Source organism: Trachypithecus francoisi, unplaced genomic scaffold (genome assembly GCF_009764315.1).
Source record: "Trachypithecus francoisi isolate TF-2019V2 unplaced genomic scaffold, Tfra_2.0 Lachesis_group11, whole genome shotgun sequence".
In the NCBI taxonomy this organism is placed as follows: Eukaryota; Metazoa; Chordata; class Mammalia; order Primates; family Cercopithecidae; genus Trachypithecus; species Trachypithecus francoisi.
This window is the reverse complement of record NW_022681456.1, coordinates 55,734,120-55,759,418: the sequence shown is the minus strand read 5'-3', so window position 1 is coordinate 55,759,418 and position 25,299 is coordinate 55,734,120. Positions and strand designations below refer to the sequence as shown.

General features: G+C 35.7%; 1 protein-coding gene across 8 annotated transcripts in view; it reads left to right on the top strand.

Moving 5' to 3' along the window:
• NAV3 (neuron navigator 3) overlaps nt 1-25,299 on the top strand; it is a 931,619-nt gene that overhangs the window by 628,446 nt on the left and 277,874 nt on the right. For all 8 annotated transcript variants that reach the window (XM_033221189.1, XM_033221191.1, XM_033221190.1 and 5 more), the window contains 2 exons: nt 18,576-18,693; nt 19,346-19,398. In XM_033221189.1, the coding sequence (XP_033077080.1) occupies nt 18,576-18,693; nt 19,346-19,398 (171 nt within the window). The remainder of the gene's footprint in view (nt 1-18,575; nt 18,694-19,345; nt 19,399-25,299) is intronic.

Below are 25,299 nucleotides of genomic sequence, written 5' to 3'. Positions count from 1 at the left end.
GTGCGCCCTACTCCATTGTTATCCTACAGAGGTGTTGCTCAGACATTCTGGACCTGAACAGGCTACTCCAAAGTGCCTTGCCCTTTCAGACCACTGTTCCAGCTTAGGATCCTACCTTTGTCCAGCATTGACTTTACTCTTGTCCCCTCGGCCTGTGTTCCACAACCAGAAACTTCTTCTTGTTACTTGTGGTTCTCTCTTTGAGAATAATAATGAGTGTTTTTATCATTGACTTGAATCCTAAGTCTCACTGTACCTTTGTTTTTCTAGAAGACCAAAAAATACTCTTAAACTGTTCTCATTAACTTCCTTAGAATACCAATGAGGTAATGCTTCGAAATCAATTTTAATTTTATAAGGAATATATTAATCCAGAACATTTGTAATTATAAAGAACAATCTCTGAAATCAGATCACCCCTATTTTAAATACTATTACACCCTGAATTTGCTTCTAGTATTTTTATAGGTACACCTCAAGATGGCTTTCTATTCTACTCTTCTACATGTTTTGCATCATATTTTTCATTTTACTATACAAGTATCATGATTTTTATTTTTGATGGCTACTTAACATTTTAAAGAGTGAATAAATCATAAGTTGATAATAACAATTTCCCTATCAGTAGGTGTTTTAGTTCCAATTTATAAATATTATAATTAATATGAATTATATTTTTGGAATATCAGTTCACATAAAAAGAGAATAAAGGAATGCCATAGTGGTATATGTTAAGTCCAAAGTCAATTTAAGAAATAAAAAGCACATTTTCTATTGCTCCAATATTCTACCAGCTTGATTATGATAGTGAAGAATTTTGAACACACACACACACCAGAGTTAAAATAGGGGAGAGAGAGAGAGAGATTTAGAAAGTGATCTTACAAATGTTTTAAAAATATATTTTACTGAAATTTGGAAACATCATTAATGTAGAAATAATGTCATAAATGATGGTTAGTTTTCTTGAACTGCCCACCTAAATCTGTATCACCTCTTCTGTAGATTTATAAAGTAGGACTGTAACACCTACTGTATATACCTCAAATGAGTATAACAAACAAAATGACCTACTTGTAAATTGTAAAGCAAAATTAGAATATTAGATACATTCAGTACCTAGTTCTATTTTCATAGTTAAAAAAAAAAAAAAAAAGGTTATATGAAATTCCAAGGACCCCAGCAGTGGAAACTTGGCCAACAAATACTCACACTACCACCCCAGAATCAACAGTAAAAAATGAATGGAACTGCTGGGAAATCAAGCTCAGAGCTTCAACAGGAAGAGACAGCAGTTACTAATGATGAAGAGTTCATAATGTGTGCTCAGAAGATGCTATTAAATTAGTTAATAAAAAGATAACCAGAAAACTGTAGGTACAACACAACAATCTCTGCAAGGGAAGTACGGATTTGGGGAATGGATTTTTAGCTCTCTATAGGAGTCGTAATTGAATTCTTGTACATAAGGGAGTTGTTCTCCTAAGGGTCTGGCTGCAAGGAGAATCTCTGTCATTTAAATTAAAACCAGCTGCTCTAAAAAACTCCTGAATTTCAATGGCTCTGTACACAGTAGACTTTCAGCAGTCCACAGTGTTTCCTGGGGGTTGGGTAAGGAGTTGAGCTGCTTTGTTATGTACAGTCACTCAAGAACTCAGACTAATGAACACACATTTTCATTATGTGGCCTCATTGTTTTACCTGGATATATCTGGATATATACTCCCAGGTGGCCTATGGGCAAAACAAACGAAGAATAGGTTACAGTATATTTTTATGGGCTAGAGTAGGAAGAGGTGCATAATACTTAGGTCTTATTTCATTGGTGATATCTAGTCCGTATTTATCCACCTAGATACAAGGAGAGGAGAGCTGGAAATGAAGTCCTTAGTGAGAAGCTACTTTCTTTCTTTTTTTTTTTTTCTTTGAGGCGTAGTCTCTCTGTCTGGAGTGCAGTGGCCGGATCTCAGCTCACTGCAAGCTCCACCTCCCGGGTTCACGCCATTCTCCTGCCTCAGCCTCTCGAGTAGCTGGGACTACAGGCGCCCGCCACCTCGCCCGCCTAGGTTTTTTGTATTTTTTTTAGTAGAGAAGGGGTTTCACCGTGTTAGCCAGGATGGTCTCGATCTCCTGACATCGTGATCCACTCGTCTCGGCCTCCCAAAGTGCTGGGATTACAGGCTTGAACCACCACGCCCGGCCGAGAAGCTACTTTCTAGAGAATATTTTATGCTATGGAAGGTGGAGCACAAATTTTGGTGAACAATGAATATGTAATAGGTTCTCTGATGAGGGGTGGCAGTAGGGGTACTTCCAGGCATGAGGCAGCTGGAAGTGTATCCCTGCTTGGGTCAACTCTGCATAAAAAGTAGTTTTTGCACAGTCATTAATTTTCAATGTAGATATCTAAAGTATAATGTTCATTGTAATATATCAGGTAATACGCAGATATGGACAAAGAAGAAATTCAAGATAAGGATATTCTATGAAAGTAAATTAGTTTCTGTGTCTCAATGCGATTAAAAAAGTAGTCAATCTAAATATTGACATGCACAACAGTTATTTGCAATTACTACACATTTGTTTCTGGGAATGTGTTTTTAAATGTAAATCATGAGTAAGCATATCCATTGATTATAATAATGATGCCTTGTATTTTATAGCTCATTTTGCTTTTGCACATGTTTTCTATTACAGTTAATCCTCACAATAATCCTATGAGATAGGCAGAGTAGATAAGGATATGATCCTAGCATGAAAGAGAAGACTCAAGATCCAGTAGTTAGTGGTGGAACCTGGAAGAAAGCCCAGAATTTCTGACTCCAGACTCCATACTTTCCACTTCTGAAACCCTTCAAAAATTTAACTTTACTTTTTTGAAGGGTGGGGGAATGATGGGGAGGGTGAAAGTTTGGAAAAAACAAAACAAAACGTTGACTTATGTCTGCTTCTCTAACTAGCGAGAATTTTTACTTCTTGTATCTTGCATGTTGAATAAATGTTTTAGACCATATTTCACCTATCTTTTGAAGGTCAACTTTAATCATACGAATAGGTTTACAAGAAAGGAAATTCTCTAAAATTTGGTTTAGAGGTTTGAACTTGAAATTTGGGGCTTATTTAAAATCTTTGACTTTTATTCATTATCTTATATTTGTATAGAAACAGTACAAGGTCATATAGTGAGCAATCTATGTTTTCTGTTTTTATTTTTATTTTCCTTCAGTTAATGTATTCCAACAGTTTGTAAGAGATTCAAATGGAATCCTTAGCATTTTAACAATTGTGCACTCCAGCAATTGCAGTGCATTACAAATGAGAGGATTTTAGGATGAAATGGGGGGTTTTTAGGGTGGCTGTTAATGCGATGACTTCTAAGTCTCCATGCTCTCTTAGTGGTCATGTGGTTGGCTCATTATTTGAGCAGTATCGCTTTGCGATTTGAGAAGTCTGCGCAGCAGCAGCCACTGTTAGCTGATGGTCTTGCAGGTATGTGGATCTAGCTCCTACCCGTGGTGATGTGGAGCTACAACATGTCACTGGAGAGAAACCAAATGCAGAAAGCTGATACGTAATCGTGTATGATTGGAATACAAAATGAAACCATCAAAGTGTCCTTAGCAAATAGCAAACTAGATGACAGATCTCACCAATGTTTTACTAAAATTTATTGTAGTTTTAAAATTTTCAAGTATTTATGAAAATAGGATGTCCTCTATTGGGGATCAACAGAATCTTCCAAGTAGTCTAATATTTGCTTAGAGTTGATGTAAGAAGAAGGAAAGAAAGTTGTTGAAAAAACAAATATATTTTGAAATTTGCTTACTTTTTCTTGGAAATTTCTCGACTGCTCCCTGTCAACTGATGACTGGATTAGTACTCTCTGTGCACTGCATTTTTATTTCCATTACTTTTCACAAAGGCTTTTAAACACAGCAGGCAGTGTGTTCTCTCTCAGCTTCCAAGTTCTATGTTTTTAGCCTAAGTGAAAGTAAACCATCCCTTTGCCACTTCTTTCTAAATTAGTAATTAATTATATCCTATCTTGAAACAACTTTGAGGTAGATATCTATCTTCGTCACTAACAATTTAAAGTATTTAATACATAAGAATGAATGCTTTGCAAGGAGCATTGTTGTAGGCAATGCTTACTTTACATTATGCCTCTTACCTTCCTTTACCTCCCACGCCTCTCTTTCTCCAAAGCACTTCTTCCTAGCAAGAGAGGCTTGGGAGGTAAGGGAAGATACAGATAGATAGATACATACATAGATAGATAGATACATAGATATAGATATAGATATGCCATGGCTGTTTTATTACTTCTCACTTACATTAAAATACCATATTCTTTACATTGAAAGACAGTTTAAGGTATTATAATTAAATCTCTTGTAATTTGTGAACAGCATTCCATCCATGCCAGAGGTTCTCAAACATTAGCACAGTTCAGAATCACCTGGCAGACTTTTTAAAACTCATTTGTTGGGCCCCATTACTAGCCTTGGATTCAGTAGATCTAGGATGGGGCCTGGTAAATCGCATTTGTAACAAGTTCCTAGATGATTCTGATGTGTGGGTCAAGAAACTGCATTTTGAGAACTATGGTCTATGCTAAACCAATCTTTCCATCAGTCGGTTTTTCTCTACAAATTGTTGGAAAGTGAGGAGAAATACTCAGGTCAGAAGCCTGGAAACTCTGAACTGCTAAGGCTTAAACAGATTTATTCTCTTTTAACTTTGTGTTTCCTTAACTGTATTTTCTTATGCATATTTATAGCATGTTACTTGGTCTTTGGAGGATGGTAGCTGATTTTACTTTGAATGTACTTGCACGATTTACATCAATTTATCAGACTGATACAAGAAGAAGGTAAAAGAATCTCAAGTATTCTCACTTGTTTTCTTAGAAAAGGGTAGAAATGGAAAGCTTTCATAACTGTTTTTTAAAACATACTCTGTGGTATTAATATTTAGATTTTAGCTCATATTGTCACCTGCATTATTAGACTTCACAAACTGTTAAAATGAATTCCCCATGGAGCTCTCTGTTAGTGCTAGATGTTGCAGCAGTCAAATAAAGGAGACTTTTCTCCATATTTTGAGATGGACATAAGATATAACAGAAATAATGTAGAAGGCTGGAGTTAAGAAAGGCTCATAAATAAAGCATTTCCTTTTGTATGAGCTGAGAATATAAATCTTGAAACAGAAAGTATGTGTTCTATGTAGTGCTTACTGTTGCCACCTTGGGAAAATACTGCACCTCTCTGTTTTAAAATCTTCATCTTTAAAAATGGAATAGTGGTACCTTCATCTTAGGGAGCTTTAAGGGTTGAATGAGTTAAACTATTTAAAGTATTTAAAATAGTGCTTACTCTCAATACTGTTATTAGTAGACACTACATCTTGGAGAAAGACTGTTATGTAGCCCTTTCTTGTCATACTGCCGGTAGCAGTGGAAATGCAATTAAAGTGAAATAAAATTTAAGTTACCACCAGATTGTGCCTTATAATTATAATAGTCAACTCCTTTTTCAAAAATGTATATAATATCTTTTTTTTTTGTAGAAAAAAAGATCATTAGCCAGGCTCCATGCATTTAAGACCAAGTAGTTGGTTCTTCATTATATATTTTATTTCTGCCAGAGTGTTTGATTGACTGTCTGTATTGGCCATTAGGTTGCCCAGTATGACTGCATCACCAAAGGTTAGAGAAGGAAAATGTTGGATGGGCACGCTGGCTCATACCTGTAATCCCAGCACTTTGGGAGGCTGAGGCAAGCGTATTGCCTGAGACCAGTCTGGCCAACATGGTGAAACCCTATCTCTGCTTAAAAACAGCAAAAAAAATTAGCCAGACATGGTGGTGTGTGCCTGTAATCCCAGCTACTCGAGAGACTGAGGCAAGGGAATTGCTTGAACCAGGGAGGTAAAGGTTGTAGTAAGCTGAGACTGAGCCACTGCGCTCCAGCCTGGGCTACAGGTCTAGGCTCCGCCTCAAAAAAAAAAAAAAAAAAAAAAAGAGAGAGAGAGAGAGAAGGAAAATGCTGACTCAGTTTCCAAACTATTCAGTACATTTGGAACAGCAAGAAAGATTAGAGAACAACACATGACTTCAAATGAGTGCTGAGGGGTTCTCACAATGATGATCTGGACATGAACTAGGTAGCTAGAATGCCAAAGGATAAGGGAGATGGAGGAAAAATGAGACAGTCATCATTGCAGAGAACCCCTACTAGGATTTCAAAATTGTCTCACCTATTCCCGACCCCCTCCTTCCCTTCCTCATTAAGGAAAACCTATGTGCCTTATCCTTGTTGGTATTGCCCACGGTGCCAAGCACAGTACTGCTCAGTAAATGTTGGCAGGTTTGATTTGACTATGAATGACATGGTTTGTGTTACGGCCTCAGCTTTTTTCTCTATTAAAAAACTGCATGTAAAGAAAAATCAGAACATACTGTAGTTAGCATAGTAAATCCTACCCTTTCTTTTCCTATCAGCTTACCTGTATTTCTGTTCATCTAAAAATTTCCTGTTTCCAATCTAATAATAGAGATATGTAAATAGATTCTAAGCTGATGAATTGTGGCTATAATTTTAAACAGATAAATGCAGTTGCAAATGAAAATATTGATGTAATTTCAGCTCTGATAAAATCTGAAACTGAGTGAAATGGTGCGCTTGATGTCTGCATAACAAAGTGTCACTGGGATGGGTAGGGGTAGGTGCCGGAGAGTTCAGGAGGTCGATGTTCATTATTTGTCCCGTCTGGCTTTATGGTCAAAAGAAGTACAGTAGCCTGCTGCGGTGAATTCTCTGTTCGGGTACGAAATAACTCTCAGTGTACTTGAAAAGTTAAATGCAGTAATAATGAAAAGTGATATATATGCATATCAATGTAGTTTATTCATTTTGTCTGAAGACAAATTAGCTATGAAGCTAATCTCTTCATAGGAAATATATTATTAGTAATAAGTTAGATATACCAGAATTTTAATATATTGATTAAGGACCTGGACTCTTTGCAACTAAAATCAAACCTTTTTAAAAAATAATTAGGAGATATGTATATTTTCTTAAAACCTAAAAAATAAATTTTTAGAGTTCCATTTTTAGAGTTCCATTCCATTAGCCTATCAAAGCCACCACATTGCATAGCTCTGGCTGCATCATGGACAGGGACATATCACTGACCCTATAAGCTATAAGCTAGTATTTATTGAGTGACTACTAAGTGGGAGACACCAGTATCTAGCTAATCCAAACCAGAAATTTGAATTTATCCACCTTGAGTCAAATCTGTTTCATTTTCAAGTCTTGCTGATTCTACTCCGTAAATGTGGCTCTTCTATATCCCCATACCTTTGGTTTTCTGTATCCCTACCTCATCATCTTTTGCTAAGACTCTTTTTATAACCTTATTTTTATTTTTGTTTATTTATTTACTTATCTATTTTTATTTTCTTTTAAGATGGAGTCTTATTCTTTCACTCAGGCTGGGGTGCAGTGACATGATCTCAGCTCACTGCAACCTCTGCTTCCCTGGTTCAAGCGATTCTCCTGCTGCAGGCTCCCAAGTAGCTGAGATTACAGGTACCTATCACCATGGCCAGCTAATTTTTTTTTTTTTTTTTGTATTTTTAGTAGCAATGGGTTTTCACCATTTTGGCCAGGCTGGTCTTGAACTCCTGATCTCAAATTATCTGCCTGCCTCGGCCTTCCAAAGTGCTGGGATTATAGACGTGAGCCACCATGCCTGGTCTATAACCTTTATTTTTAAATGAATGATTTTCATTGTTATCAGAATATTAAAATGAAATAACATCTAAAGTTCTACAAGTAAACAAACAAGAGCAGTCCTATGTTTTCCCTATTCCTAGCTCCTCTCCAACAAAAAGAATGAATTTCTATCCATTTAGCAGTTTCTTATGGTGATTATTTTTGTATTTCCAAGTAATATGCTTGAATATCCTACTTTACGAATTTTAGAGACTATTGACTTTTTAGGATGATTTATAAGAACTTAGCTTCTTTATAACCCCTTTCTTCTCTGCCCTGCTCCCAATATACTTACATTATAATTTTCAGTGAAATCCTTATTGTTTTCATTATTCCCATGTAAATATTATTCACTACCAGATCAAATACTATCCCATGATCAAAGTCTCTTTCTTAAACAGAGTTTGTTGTTTTTTCCATAGAACTAATAATTGCCTCACTTTTTTATTTGTATGGTTTATATTGACTTTATAGCTATATTTACCTTTTTTTTAAACAGTTTCCAACAGATCTGTAAAATCCATCCCTATGCAATTTTTCTTATTATCCAATTCTCATACAGTATATCAGTTTTATTATTTCCCTAGTGTTAACAATCCTAGAATCATGTCTCTTTGTTCCATGTAAAATGATTGCTCTCTAGATCTGTTACATAGCAGTTAGACTGAACTTCCGTTATCGTCACCTGAAAACGTCTTTGCCTCTCTCTTACATTTGGTCACCTGTTTGTTGGACTCCATTATTTTCACTTCTGATAGCCTCCTTACAAGGGATGTATGAAAGTAATTCTTTTCTTTTAGAATGTTTTTGTATATTATCTCCTTGTTTTATTATCCTACTTGTTGGAAAGTTTGTCTGGGCATAGAATTTGAGATTGAAAATCAATTTCCTCCAGAATTTCGTAGGAATTTCTCTATATCTTCTAGTTGCAATGTCGCTGTAAAGACTTGTGATGTCATAATTTCTGATCCTTTGACGGTAACCTGAACTTTTAAAATTTGTTTCTTTGTGCCCCACCCTGCTGAAGCTTTTAGAATATTCTTTTTATCCCTGATATTGTTACCAACTTTTATCTTCTTAATCGTGATGAACACTTTGAAAATTCTTTCCTATAATTTTTTCTTACCTTATTTTTTGGAACTAACTTTTTTTTTGACATTGGACTTACTGAATCCTCTAATATTACTATATTAGTCTATTATTGCTCATCTTTTTCAATTTTGATCTCCATTCCAATAAACTTTCTCAATTTATCCTTCCAGCCTTTTAACTTTAAAAAGTCAATCATATTTTTAATTTACAAAACTTCTACTTAATCCCTAGATCTTCAAATATATATGTGTGTATTTGTGTGTAGGTGTAAGTGTGCATGCCTGCATATGTGTGTGTGTATCACTCATTTTCTTCTGCATCCTGTGATGAATGCAACCTCTCATTTCTAGCCGAGGGTATTAATTTTAATTTCCTTTAAGTTCTCTTATACTTCAGCTTTGTCTGTATTTTATTCTGGCTTCCTTTCATCTGTCTATTTTGGTATCTACATTTTATTTCAGAGAATTTTATCAAATCCCTGGTAAACCTCAATTCTCTGTATCAAGCATGAGACAATAAAAATCTACTTGGAAGCAGCCGGGTGTGGTGGCTCACACCTGTAATCCCAGCACTTTGCGGGGCTGAGGCGGGCGGATCACAAGGTAAGGAGATGGAGACCATCATGGCTAACACGGTGAAACCCCTTCTCTGTTAAAAATACATAAAAATTATTATTATTATTATTATTTTTTTTTTTATTTTTTATTTTTTTATGTTTTTATTTTTTATTTATTTATTTATTTTTTATTTATTTATTTATTTTTTTTTGCCGCGTGGTGGCGGGCGCCGGTAGTTCCAGCTCCTTAGGAGGCTGAGGCAGGAGAATGGCCTGAACCCGCAAGGCGGAGCTTGCGGTGAGCCGAGGTCGCACCACTGCACTCCGGCCTGGGCTGCAGAGCGACACTCCATCTCAAATAATAATAATAATCTACTTGGAAGCTGTGTGTGTGTGTGTGTGTGTGTGTGTGCGTGTGTGTGTGCGCGCGCGCACGCGCGTGTTTGCATGTACGTAATTGTTAATGTCTTTTGTGATTCATTACAGGCCATGCTATAATGATGACCAGCTGCTTGATTCACTGGGTACCATCAGTGTCACTATCTGTTGATCTTAGGGATGATCATTGTTGTCAAAGACAGATTTTTAAATCTGTCTGGAGTGAGGGTGGAGGACATGAAATCCTATATTCCTGAAGGAGAGGGTGCCTGGGAAGCGAAGTCAGTTGCTGGGGTCTCGACATAAGTGTACATAATTTTATTTAATCCTTTTGTTTTCATTTCCATGCCTTCACCTTTTGTCTTCCTGATAACCGTAAGTCCGGATTTTCCCTAAAATATGTCCTGGCTTTTGATGGGATGATGGGTAGGCCGGCAGTAATATAACTCTTGAATTTGGTTCCTCTTACCTTCCATTTGATCTGATGCTCACACTTTCTGAGCCATTCTGGGGTTCTGTGGCAAACTCTGTTTGCATTACTCTGTCTCCCTCTGCAGGCTTCTGTGGGTCTATCTTCCTTTACTACTCTGCTGTATGTGTATCATTCTTTCTTTCATCTGCCTTCCATACTCGTATATTGTGGTCATGAAAGATAGAATCTGAGTTAAATTTTTTTGTTTTTGCTGTCCTGTGGGCAATTTCTTAGTAAATACAGGGCAGAAAACTATTTTACCATCTAGAATACAGAAGTCTTGTAAGTAATCTCTCTTTACTTTCTTGACTCTAAACTTGACTCTAAACTCCATAGCTGCACTCAAGTTCAAGATTAGTAACGGAAGCATGGCTGTCATTTTCATGTTCCCTACATGAAAATAAACTTTCACCTAAAAATCTTAATAAAGCCTTCTTAGCTTTAGATATTATTGCTTTTTGCCCCACCCTTACCTGATTCCTGACCTCTTCCTTCTAGTCTTGCCATGTGCCCTTTCCCCATGCTCTGGCCAAATAGAATTATTCAAAATTCTCTGAAATCATGAGGCTATTTCATAGCTCTGTTCCTTTGTAGATTTAATTATTTCTGCATATTCTGCATGGAATATGCTTTCCCCTTCTTTCTGGTTGCCGAAGCTCATCCTTTTATGTGTCATTTCTCAATCATCATTCTTCTATCACCTTCATAGTTGTGTTTTATTATTTCTGCCATTTTTATTTAAACTAATTTTCTCTTAAAAATAAAATAAATTGACTTCATAAGGGACCTTTTTTTCTGAAGTTAAGTGGGAGCTATTTTGTGATTTTTAGTAAGACTTTAAATTACTTGATCAGATTTGCATTTTAAAGCAATCACTATCTATAGTGTATAGAATAGTTTAATGCTTAGCCTGCCTGCACTCAGAAACTGTTTCTAGGACTGTTAGAGCAATTGAGTGAGAGACGATGAGAAGTGACCCAGGGCAATGATGGTAGCAATGGATGAGTGGAAGGGTCAAGAGATGTTAAGGAGATAAAATTTAACAGCACTGTGTCAGAGACTGAATGAGAATTAAAGAAAAAAAGTAAAAGGAAATTATCAGACTTCACTTTATGTTTACTTTATAATTTACTTGCCTTCATAGACCATCCACTGATCTTATGGGGTAGTCAACTCATTAATATTCACTTTTAAATCAAACTCCAAAGTTGAGATTTTTGAAAAACTTCATACAGTGTCAGCTTTAACCTTGATGTGAAAATTGAGGTGAACTAGCTATATAAACTGAGGTGAACTAGCTGTTGGTGAATGTATTACATCTATTGTGATGATATTGATGTTACCAAAACTTTTAATGGATTCAGTTCATAATTATACCACATGAGCTATTGAGATTTCTAGAAGGCCTCCAAGAGTCATTCACAGATCTTTTGTCATATCAGTTCTGTAACCACAACTGCAGATCCAGTCTGTGATAAACTTTTCAAAACATCTAAAAATAGTATGTATTGTGTCTTAATCCCACACTGTCATTTTGCAACTTTCTTTGTCCAATGTTGCCTACCATTTTTGAATTTTTGAGTCTTAAAACTGTGGTATACAAAATGTTATCTTTGAAAAAATATTTAACTTTACCTTTTAAGCCTCTTTCTCTGTACAGTAGGGGAAAATATATTTCTCTCAATTCAAAGTAACATAATCACTTCTGGTTTAAAACTCAGTGTTTGAGGACCAGGCTCATTCAGTTCCAGATTATTCCTTTTCTTTCTGCAGTGATAGGCTGGGGTGGGTTGTTGATTGTGGTTACCTATTATCATGGCACCAGAGGTGACACAGCTTGCTCATTGCCATTGCTACCCACCAAGGCTGCTGTCTGATGAGTGCCCAAAGGTAGGATGCCGGTCATACATACTCGAGTTATTTTAGCCTATCCTCACATCTTCTGTGTCCTTTTTGCTTTTCTGTACCAGCTCTAGATATCCTTCCTGTCCTGATTTCAAGTGCTCTCTAGGATCACTTCTTTCTTCTGGAAAATTCCATATGGCTCTTGGGGAATTAGAAAAAAAAAATGTATGCTTTCCTATACTGTTGTGGTCAATGTTGTCCTTTGTGATTCCATTCTCAAGTCCAAATGCTACTTTGAAACCCAGCCCAGAGAGGTAACCTCTTCAGTCTGTTCTAGGGTTCCTTTTCCTTCCAATTCTCTTCCCTATACTAGTTTTTCTTTTTGTGGGAAAAACACTTAACCTCACTGGTCACTCTTCCCTAAGATATGATTTCTGGTTGCACTTTATATGTTTAGTCTTTTGCTATTTTTTAAGATGTAGAAGTCCAGTTATTGTCATAGAAATCCTTGATCTTCAACACAATTTCTGTTATGGCTTAAAAGAACCTATTTAACTTTACAAAGCCAGTAATTTGAATATACCAGGGAGCAGTGCTTATAGAAATGTAATGCTACTGCTTGAATGTTGAAGGAAAACAGTAATGTTTTAAATAAGTACAAGGTTAAAATTAGCTCAGCTAATATTTTTAAATCATCTGATTATATCATAATATTTTCTAATCAGGTTACAGATTAGCGTACTTTTATTCAAATAGACTTTTAACTTCATAGAAGAGGCAGTCTTTCCCTATTACTTCTCCGTATTTCTTCGATTATTTAGGATTCCTTAAAAATAAGTTACTTTATCCCACTGAAACACATATACCTCTACGTAGTACATGGAATAACAAAAATAGTCATAATCATTTTTATACAACTGAGTGGTAGGTTACTTACAAAACATTAACCAAACGCTAAAATAAATAATGCTTGAAAATGTAGGAGCAGCTTGCTGTGACAAAGATAGTATGTAATACTGTCAGTACTAAAAAAAAAGTCATCACAAATGTTTAGGACTTCATGGAAAATCAGAGTAGATCTTCTTCTGATGTTGTTTCTTCATAGCAGGTTCACTGCACAAAAGAAATATTTTATCATATACGTTGCCTTCTAGTTCATCCTCATATTTATAGTGAGAAATGGGCACTGTGAGAGAAATATCATAGAGGCAAATGATGAAGCTACAAGGTCGTTACAACTTCCTGCAATTTTCCTCAATTAGTTAGGTAAACTATATTTGGATGAATATCTATGATTTAACAGTTTAACAATAATAATGGTTTATAATATTAGTAAACTTCTCCTGGTTAATGGAAATATATTTCATATTAAAGCAGTGAGTTACTAATAACAACATTTATCATGTAGCAAATATAAATTTTAAGTGAAAGTCCATATTCCAAAGTATAAATTCATTAAATCCTCACAATAATTCCATTGGTTGAGGTATTAGTCTGTTTTCACACTCCTATAAAGACATACCCGAGACTGACTAATTTATAAGGAGAAGAGGTTTAATTGACTCATGGTTCTGCAGGGTCCATAGGTAGCATGGCTGGGGAGGCCTCAGGAAACTTAACAGTCACGGTGGCAGGTGAAGGAGAAGCAAGCTCATCTTACGTGGTGGGAGCCAGAGGAAGAGAGCGAGCCAACAGGATGTGCTACCCACTTTAAAAAAAAACAGATCTCATGAGAACTCCATCAGAACAGCAAGGGGGAAGCCTGCCCTTATGATTCAGTCACCTCCCACCAGGTCTCTCCTCCAATACTGGGAATTACAATTCAACATGAGATTTGGGTGGGGACACAGAGCTAAACCATATCAGTAGGGTATAATATTACTGCCATTTTACAGATGAGAATACTGTGGAACTTAGAGAAAATCAACGTTCAATCAAAGTCTGCACGAATATTAAGTGGCAGAGCAGACATCCCATCAATGTGAATTTTTCCTCAAAGAATACATGCTATTGCATAATAGGCCCTAAAATTCGTACTGATAAATGTAAAATATACCATGATAATTTTGATTTTTATCATTTTTAATTATGGTAAATGAATGATTATGCATACAATTGTACTAGAATTTCTAAGTAGCCCTCTTGTAAATGCAATCTCACTAATTCTTCTGAATTTCTTGAGATAAAATTATTAGATGGGATGATATTTATATTTATCACATTGAAGTTCATCAAAACAGTTGAAGAAGACTGGCTTCAGATATCTAGAGATAAACCGTATTGGAAGCTTTAGCCAGAACATACATGATTAAAATCCTCAATGACCCTTTTACAAAAATTATCAAACACTGATTTATGATTAGTTTGATATTGTTCCCAATTATACCAATTTATTCGCTGAAAAAACTATAATTAATTCATAGCATAATCCTGCAAAACATATTACTGCACATTTTATAACTCATTCAGCTGAAGCTAAGAGGTTAAATACTGTGATTATTATTTTTGTGATAATGAACCAAGAGCAATTTTGGAGTTCAAATCCAATTTCAGGACCTGATTTCACCATCCTGTTGTATTTATTTAAAGATCACATTCTAATGACAGTTGACAAGGTTGTTTGTATTCTCTCTCCTCAGAGCATTACAGTAAATTTGTTGATGAGTTTTAAATACATTTATATACCATGTGTCCTTTGCTTGAAGTCTCCTTAAAGACACAACTCATTTTTCCACCTTTTATTCAGCTTACACATATACAATTTTGAAAGACAGAAATATGTTTGTATATAATATTTTAAAATATGTTTACATGTTACTTTGTAATTTTTGAAATATTTTACCATCTAGATTATAATATCCTTCTGGAAGGCACTGGTTTTCCCCTTCTGGTCATTTCCTTGGAGGGTCTCAAGTATCTTTTACTTATGGAAGACACAGCTGTTTATTAGAAGGAGTAAATAAAGTGTGCAGCAATTATTTTAAAATTTGCTTTAAATTTCTTTATATAGTCATTGCTCTCACTGATTGCAGCTGAAGTTAGAACTATGGCCTGAGCAAAATTTCAGATATTAGAGATGCTGGACATATCAAAGCCCTTAAGGTTGGGCTTCCTCTGGAAGAAATCCTGGATCAAACAAAAAATGATTGGCGAGCTAAAACACAGGTGTTAACAACAAGGTATCTTGAAGCCAACTAGCTGGCCTCCCATTTGTTTTCACACCTAAGCCCCAGGATGAATTAGGATAAAGGCTAAGGAACTGTTAACATGCATTTGGAGAATGAAAGCATTCTTATTTTCACTTTTAGCACATATCATTTTGTTTTTTATTTAAACAAATATTTGTGTATAATTAATGTCATCATAAAACAAAACCAGTGCAATACAGTTTGATGGAAGTGGTGTCACAATAGAGACGTTACAGGCCTGGATGAGAATATGACAGCCTCAATCTTTTACTTAGATTTCCCTGAGTTCAGATGGCAGACAGATTCATGACACCTGTGAACTGGAAGGCAGGAAGAGTTAGTGATAGAAGTAGTGTCAGGAGCAATTAGTACAATTTCTTTAGTCTTCTGATGCCTGCCCTCTCAATTTTCTTAACCTTTGTGAAATTATAACTTTGATAAGTGTTTGTTGGAAAGCTATCACAACAAAATAAAACTAGATGCCATGTGATGATAATAATAGCAAGCATGTTTTTTCATGACTAGCTTTGTGACAGATGCTTTACAAGTGCTATCTTATTTAGTCCTGGCACAATCCTATAATGTAAGTATTATCATTCTCCTTGTTTTACAACAAGATTTTTTTTTTTTTTTAACAAGAGGAATCTGAAGGTTAAGTCACTTGTCCAGGGTCCCACTGGAAGTAAGTGGTCTCAGGTCAGATCTGTGTGACTCCAGAACTCATTCTCGTCACCCTTGTGAATCCTTTTTCACCCCATGGCCCCACTCTTTGCCTATGGAGAGATCAACACAACTCAGGGACTCAACCTGAAGTTTCCACCAGAAGGCCAAAACAATTCTATCATTAAAATGATGTGTAAAGAAGGAGAGTATGCTCAATGTTTTAAATTCTGAACAGTATAAAATCCTTACAAGAAATGTATGATCATACAAGTATAATCAAATCTTTTTTTTTTGAGACAGAGTCTCGCACTGTGACCCAGGCTGGAGTGCAGTGTCGCTGTCTCGGCTTACTGCAAGCTCCGCCTGCCGGGTTCATGTCATTCTGCTGCCTCTGCTTCCCGAGTAGCTGGGACTACAGGCGCCCGCCACCACGCCCGGCTAATTTTTTTGTATTTTTAGTAGAGACGGAGTCTCACCGTGTTAGCCAGGATGGTTTCGATCTCCTGACCTCGTGATCCGCCCGCCTCCGCCTCCCAAAGTGCTGGGATTACAGGCTTCAGTCACCGCGCCCTGCCAAGCAAATCTTAATTGAGAAAAATTATTACCAAATAAAGCATCTACCTAAAAATCACGTATTTGTGTGCTAATTCAGGAGACAGTTATGCAACTAATTTTTCTTACCCTTCAATATCTTCAACATGGATATCATGGATATTAATAAAAGGAGATGCAATTTTGCTCTCATGTTTATTTTTCTTATGCAACAGGATGCTTCTAGTTGTTTACATTTTTCAGGAAACTTAATCACCACCAGATATGTATTAGTCTTCTGATGACAGTAGGACTACTTTGTATTTTCTAATAGAAGGAACACTTTTTCTTCTGTGTTGTAATCTTGTGATATTTAGACCCAAGATTCATTCAAAACACTTCGCAGTCCCATTTCTAGGTTTTTGCCATATAACAATACTAGCATATGAGTTCAGAAAGATACATATATCAGGCTGTCTCTTGCAACTTTAGATGGAATAGAAACATATTTAAACAAGTTAAGTATCTATCAACTGGGGGATTATTATATATAATGTAATATTAACAATAGATGAATATACATGAAATGGCTCTTAGAGAAGCTGTTAAAATATTGTTACATATAAATTTGAAACTGCAAAATAATATTTAAAATTTGAGCCAGATTTGGTTAAAAATGTCATCTCGTGTGTGTATGGGTATATATGTGTGTGTGTGTGTGTGTTCTGTGGTATATATAGTGTGAAGTGGAGTGTAGACACATCAATTCTAGAATTCTTCATACCAAATTGTTCAAAAATGGACAGGGTTGAAAGTTGTGGGGAGACTTTGACTTTTTAGTTTCTATACTTCTAATTTATTATTATTACTTTTTAAATGTGAATTTGCTTTGTGAGAAATGTTTAAAAAGTTTTTAATATGCTTGGCATTTAGTGTTCATGACTATAAAATGCAACTTACCTTTTCAGCCTAATTTTCCCTAATTTTAGACATTCTGCCTCAATTACAGATTTTACAGCTGTGTCCTAGATTTCTTTGCCTGTCGGCTTTTCTATATGTCATACCCTCTGCAAGCAAGGTCCTTCTCCTCGCTTCTCATGCTCAGGTTCTATTTTATTTCCAGTTCTAATTCCAGTGCTTCTAATAATACTTTTTACAAGCATATATCTTATTTTCTTTCTTCTATTCTCATTTCAAGTATTTCATTTTTCTGTTATATCACATCATAGTCTGCCTTGTAATAAATCCACTAATACATGCATATGCACCACCCATGAAGCTGAAATCTTCATGTTTAGTTTTTCCCTTACAATTAGTAAGTATTCTATTTAATTGAAAAGATTAACAATGCTTTATTTTTGTAAAATTTTTGTATATCATGATCTGCTGTTGAAGAGACACCTCTATTCTATGTCAAATTCTCAATTTTGTGCCTTACAATTCACTTCTGAATTCTGCATTGTAATTTCTATGTAATAACTCCATTTGCTGCCTCTATTCTCTCATATAAACACATTTCAAGAGGCTTAAATGGAAGATGACAATCCAAATAAAATATCTTAGACAGGAAGGTATTTGTAATTATTTCATAAAATGATGCCAAAATCTTGTCACACATACAGTATCTCACATGACAAATTCAATAGTCTTCTCAGAGAAGCACAATTTTTTATAGTAATGTTTCTATATAAATCAGTCCAGGTGGCTTTCTTTTACATGAACAGGCAGGATTGTTTTCAAAATGATAGAAACAATAAAGAGAGAGAAAACCCAAACTGATCTGCAACGGGAGTTTCCTCAGTAGTCATCCTGAAGGGAAGTTTTGCTTTGTCACAAGTGACTAGCCCTTAATTTTAAGAGTGAATCATCCCCTTTGAAACGAGAGATAAGTTGGGGAAAGAGCTGTTTACAAATTACTTTACAACTATTTCCTTTAGAGCTATGACTTCTTAAACTGGAATGTGATCCAGAATAGCTTCCCTTTGAACCCAACATTTGTCTTCAGCATTTTATTGTCTCTCTTTTCCCTCACCCCATCTCACTTCTTCCTTCTCTCTGTTCAACAGATTTACACTGACTGGGCCAACCACTACCTAGCAAAATCGGGCCACAAGCGGCTGATCAAGGACTTGCAACAAGACATTGCAGATGGAGTACTCCTAGCAGAAATCATCCAGATTATTGGTAAGACCTTCCTTCTGAAAGAAAGCATAAAAGTCTCTGCTGCCATCTCTTTGGTAAAGCACAACTTAAGTTAAGCGCCTTACTGAACTGGTCCATGTGTCTCTGAGATTCATGTAGCTCTCCCCTGATTTAATTGAAATGTTTATGTGAGGATGTTTGAAAAAGGCAGTTTGGCCATACTTTTAAATAACTGGAACTGTATCTTTATATACATAAACTTGCTAACCTTTATTGAATCATTTGAATTGAACTGTCAGAAATGAATGCTTCATTAAACCATATGTCTCCCATGTGTGTATTTCGTTAGCTGGAGCAACTCATACACTCTGAGATGCCTTGAAACTGTATCCTGATCCAACAGGGACAATTGTGAAAGGCTTCATGTCAGCAGTCATTTGGCACAGGCTAAAGAATTAGCAGCAACTTCCTTCTCACTCATTTTTTTTTTTTTTTTTTTTTTGCCTGATTTGTGCATATAGAATTGGCAGCTGTTAACAAGTGTGTCTTCTTGTGTACTGCTTGGAAGACAGAATATATGTAGCAGGAGCATTTTTGCTTGGTATTTTTTTCCTGTTTTCATGTGTGTGTTTCACTTCATTGCTTAAGCATGTCGTTCTTTTTTTCTCTCTTTTATTTTATCTCTTGGCTTTAGCAAATGAAAAAGTTGAAGATATCAATGGATGTCCTAGAAGTCAGTCTCAGATGGTAAGAATCATTTTTATTCTCAATATATAATGCTGATCTTCACTTCCAGAATTAAATGCATTTGTAAATGGATATTATTTTTTTCTGCATGTCTTCCTGCTTAAGAAACCATTTGATCCCATTCTCTCATATGTATTCGTGTGGGTTCAGTTTAGGCACATCAATATCATTAAGTGACTCCTATATACACATGACATATTTTCAGATGTCTTATTAGATCCTTGACTTTTTTTTTGTTCTGCTGTTCTGCATAATTTAATTTAACACTGGTCTTAATGGTAGTAAATTTCATTTCTACTTTTAAGTGGATTATTTTTGTCTGAACAACTGGCTTAAAGAACAGGCCTTGCCATGTGCATTTTAAAGTATATAAATAGTATTTTCTTTGTTCATAACAAAGTCCAGTGTAAACACATGGACTCTTTAACACTTCTGGAAATAGTTCTCAAGGCATGTTGCTGTAAGTTTGGTGAGCAGTGACTGATTTTGAGATATGATTCATAGTCTCTTCCAGAAAGCTTTCAGCCTGGATATCTACCTCTTTCCCAGCTATCTCTTATCTTTATCAACTAATAAAAACATACAGTTTTATAATAAAGTCAAAGAGTAATAAACTACAGAGATAAAAATCTATTTCTTAATTAAAAAGTCACAACTTAGTTTTGTAGGAAAACTGAAATATAAAATGCCTTAACTAAAGTTATATCAAGCAGATACAATCAGGAATGACAGCCAAAATCCACAAGATGAAGCTTTCTCCAAAACTCTTCAGCATAGAATAGGCATTTTAAATGAATTTAATGAGTTCTTAGTTGTCAGAAACTTGGAAGAATAAAAAAAACTATCAACTTTTAAAATCTGCTGACCTGCTTTACTTAATGTCAGAAAACTGAAATCCAAAATCATAAACATAATTTATTTTTAAAAGTGATTAACTATCATGTCTATTTTTAAAATAATTGACCAGGTGTGGTGGCTTACACCTGTAATTCCAGCACTTTGGGATGCCAAGGCGGGTGCATCATCTGAGGTCGGGAGTTCGAGACTAGCCTGACCAACATGGAGAAACCGTCTCCACTACAATTACAAAATTAGCTGGGCATGGTGGCGCATGCCTGTAATCCCAGCCCCTCGGGAGGCTGAGGCAGAAGAATCGCTTGAACCAGAGAGGCAGAGGTTGTGGTGAGCCGAGATCGCACCATTGCACTCTAGCATGGGCATTAAGAGCAAAACTCTGTCTCAAAAAAATAAAATAAAATAAAATAACAAAATAAATTAAAAAATAAAAAATAATTATTCCCAGGACTAATATAATGTCATTAACTCTGTGTATGTGGTTGTGAAAAAAATCACTGTAAAAGAAAGGATTTCTTTTTTTTTTTTTTTTGAGGTGGAGTCTCGCTCTGTCGCCCAGATTGGAGTGCAGTGGCCCTATCTCAGCTCACTGCAAGCTCCGCCTCCCGGGTTTACGCCATTCTCCTGCCTCAGCCTCCCGAGTAGCTGGGACTACAGGCGCCCGCCACCTCACCTGGCTAGTTTTTGTATTTTTAGTAGGGACGGAGTTTCACCGTGTTAGCCAGGATGGTCTCGATCTCCTGACCTCGTGATCCGCCCGTCTCGGCCTCCCAAAGTGCTGGGATTACAGGCTTGAGCCACCGCACCGGCCAAAAGAAAGGATTTCTATACAATCCTTCAGTTTAAAGAAAACTTCCTGATCTAATTACTTTGGGCACAAAAATGACTCTGTGGGAATTAATTACAGTTGTTTTCTGAGGTTTTACTGTGAACAAGCCAAATCAGAATACATTTAGACCTTGATACAGTAATAAGCTGTGTGATGTTAAGAAAAATATGTAACTTCTTTGAGCTTCAGCTTTCTCATCTGTAAAATGAACCTTAATTAGAATGTGACAATGAGATATGTATGTGAACATTCTTTATTAACAAAACTAAAATGCAATGCAGAATAGTATTGCTACAAACTTTGTAAAGGACACATGTATAGATTAACACCTGTTAAAAGATTTTTAAGGCTTTCAGTTAAAAAGCTCAACAGTCCCCCGAAATCATAATTATGTTTCTTAAACCCAACATGGTTGCTTTTGCTTTCATTATTTTTACCATGAGGAGGTGTTGAATAATATAAAACATTTTAAGTCTAGAAATTCTCACCTACTTGGCTACACTCCAATTTGATTGTGGGATTACAGAGAATTCAATACACAGGCAAGCTTATACTCAAATTGCAAAGCTCATAACAATGGTTAATAGAGATGCTGTTTTTACCTATTTATCGGAAACAGCTGTTCCTAGAGATTCTACAAGTCTGTGAAAAGATTCTCTTGAGTTTCAGACTCTGTTATTTTTTATTACTTCTTATTTGTTAACTGCAAAATATCATGTTACAGATATTATGCAAGTTATGTTGATATTTCCACTTCTGATTAAAACAAAATAGAAAGACCAAACTCTGAGAAATGCAAATGCTATAAAAAAGGTAGTTTATCCAGCCAAAAAGCATTAGTTGGGATCATATTGAATATTGACTAAGAATGATTTAGATCCTCATTTCTTTATGATGTAGTTGAATTTTGAATCTGAATTTGGCATGCCTTCAATATCTTGATTCAGAAAAAATGCATATGAAATAAATGTAACTTTTTTGATTGAATTATTTTTGCCTCTGTTCTTAAGAATTTGTGTAAGCAGTATTAGTGAATACAAATTCCAGACTTTAACTGAGACAAGAATGAAAACGAAAGATAATTATGATAGCATGACTAGGCTTAAGAATTTCATGTATCTACTCCAAACAGGATGTTGCCTGTTCCTTGATTGCATAACACTGGCAGGTGCTACATTAGTAAGAGTGAGTGGTATACTTACTCATAGCACTACTTTGGCCACCTCTTTCTGTATACCTGGTCTTTTGTGGCCTTTGGTTGCTGTTGGAGGTTAATAACAAAAGATAAAGTAAAATTAGGTCTGCTACTATTTTTAATCACAAATTATTTTTATTTAAATGTTAAACTTGCTAACCTTTATTGAATCATTTTAAGCCTTTAAGAACAGAAGATCTCTTTTGTCGTATGAATCTACAATGTATTGATAAATTTCCATAGTAGCCAGTTAATTCACATGTAATCAATATTTACTGAGCACTAAGTACAAGGTATAACGACATTTGAATGAACTACACTTGAGAAATGGAGGAGCAAATGTTTAGATAAATAACGGCAACAGTTACATAGGCAAGAACAAAAAGGACTGAGAGTGGAATAAGTATGGTGCATTCCACAAACAGATTGAAGAGATCTGTGGATTAGGCACAAGGAGAGTTGTTTGAAGGGAACAAGGAAGCCTGATAGTGTGGGGCCAAAGTAAGGAGTTGCTATGGTATTCTAACTCAGTCACAGAGCCTTTGGAAGACTTTTAAAGCTGGGTTGTGGTATGATCTCATATAAATATTTTAAAAGATCACCCTAGATGCTTCATGGGGATTATAAAGTAAGTAAATGTTGGTGTCCAGTTGAATGTGGGTGATGGAGAGTACAAGGAGCTTAAAATGGCCCCAATTTTTTAGCTTGAATGGGTAAGTAATTACCATAAACAAGATGATTATTTTAGAAGCAGAAAAAAATGTCTTTAAAAGGTGGGGGGGGGAAGGTGATGAATTCATATTTCAACATGTGGAACTTGATGTATCTATTAAAACATCAATTTGGAGGTAACTTTAGGCTATCAGACATGTGTTTCTGAAGGTCAGAAAAGGGTATTGGTTAGAATATACTGAAAGAATAGGTAATAGTTGAAGCCATGGACAAGAATGGAATCTTACAGGAGGTCTGCATAAAGTCACAGGAGAAGAAACCTGAGGTTTTTCACTCTAGGAAATATAAATATTCATGTGATAGAGGTATAGGAGTCAGGAAAGGGAAAGAATGTTGAGAGAGTGAGACTATCATTGAGAAACAGAATCACAGATGTGGACTGCTAATCTTTAGGGAAGATGCTGTAGTTGAAGCTCTAATACTTGGACTACCCCAGCAAGTTAGGGTGAAGTAAGATGAGCAGAATGTGTAACATGCTGTCAAATGTTATGCAGCTAAATAGCTGGTGTAATGGAATGAGGTATTTATTTTTAGTAATTGGATAGGCATTGATTACATATATGTGAACATCTTCTGTAGAGTGATAATGTGTTAAGAAGTAACTGATAAGTGCCTATATCCATTGAGTCATGAATAATTTTTCTAAGAGTGTCCTGTTAAGATACTGTTAGAGAAGAAAAAATAAATAAATAGTTTGAGAAGAAGACAGAGTTGAGGGGAGGTTTTGCAAGGCAGGAAGTAAGCAGAGAAGGAGGAAGCAGTAGAGGGAGAGGAAAGGGTCCAGGGAAATGAAGTGGTAAGTGACTATATGAAGTCCTAAAGGAAGTAGAAGAGGAGGAAATTTTGATCTGTGTGGAAAATTTGATATTGGAAAACAATGGGGATACATTTGCTTCTGTATCATGTCGTAAAAGGTTATGACGGGGTGAAGATACTGATACTTGAAAAAGTATGTATGTAACATATTTGTATAAACACAAATCTCTCCATAGTAGCTACCACTGAAAGGATTATGGCTGGGACAGGGAAGAAACACATAAGTAGAGGCAGGTTATTTGAAGGACTTTAGTTCTGTGGGGCATAATGCACTCTATTATTCTGCTTTTACAACTTACATAAGTATTACATGTATTATTTTGTGTACATCAAATATAATAAATAATTTCAAAGTAGAAAAGAAAGTATGTTAAATAGAAACTAGAGGAATTTAAATTAATATAACAACTTCAGAATTTTAGATATATGAATGTACTTTCTTTTCATGTGATTTTCTAATGGTTTAATGGTTACTTTATTTATTTATTATTATTATTATTTTTTTGAGATAGAGTCTTGCTCTGTCACCTAAGCTGGAGTACAATGGTGTGATCTTGGCTTATTGCAACCTCCGCCTCCTGGGTTCAAGCGATTCTCCTTGCCTCAGCCTCCCGAGTAACTGGGATTATAGGCGCCCACCACCGCGCCTGGCTAATTTTGTTTTTTTTTTGTATTTTTAATAGCGACAGGGTTTCACCATGTTGGCCAGGCTGGTTTCGAGCTCCTGACCTCAGGTGAGCCACCTGTCTCGGCCTCCCAAAGTACTGGGATTACAGGCATGAGCCACCACACCTGGCCATGGTTACCTTATAATAAAGAAAAATTCACCACGTGTGTGTGTGTGTGTGTGTGTGTGTGTGTGTGTGCGCGCGCGCGCGCGCGCGACTTAGAAAATTTAACTCTCTCTATATAATATGTGTATGTGTGTATGGAGATATATATATACACACACATATATATATATAATACATGTATATATAATCCCTACAATAATTCTTTTGAATAGCATAGTCTAAAGAGCACATATTTAAAAAAATATGAATGTGTCCTTTTAGCAGTTTATTAGTATAATTACTGAGATATTGTGGTTCATATTTATCTTAAGTTTCAAAGTCATGGTTATTTTCCTTTGATGAGCTTGAGACTAAACTGATCCGGGAAAATAGAACTTAGTTTGTTGGAGCTTACTCAACACTAAATTTAACCTCATCCAAAGATAAGTTACTAATGTGGATGGCACCTGTTGAGTAATTCCTAGGTGGGCGGTATCAAGATTCAAAATATATGCTGCACATCCCAACTTTGGTGAGCTTACATGAGGAAATAAATTAGTAAACTATAAATACCAGGAATGTCCCAAATGCCCAGCAAATTAAAAATAGCAAAAATATGCCCAACATTTAGTTAGAATGCAGAGACACAAGCACAAGTTTCTTAGACAAAAATGTTAGACATGTAGGGTAAAAGTTGTTTG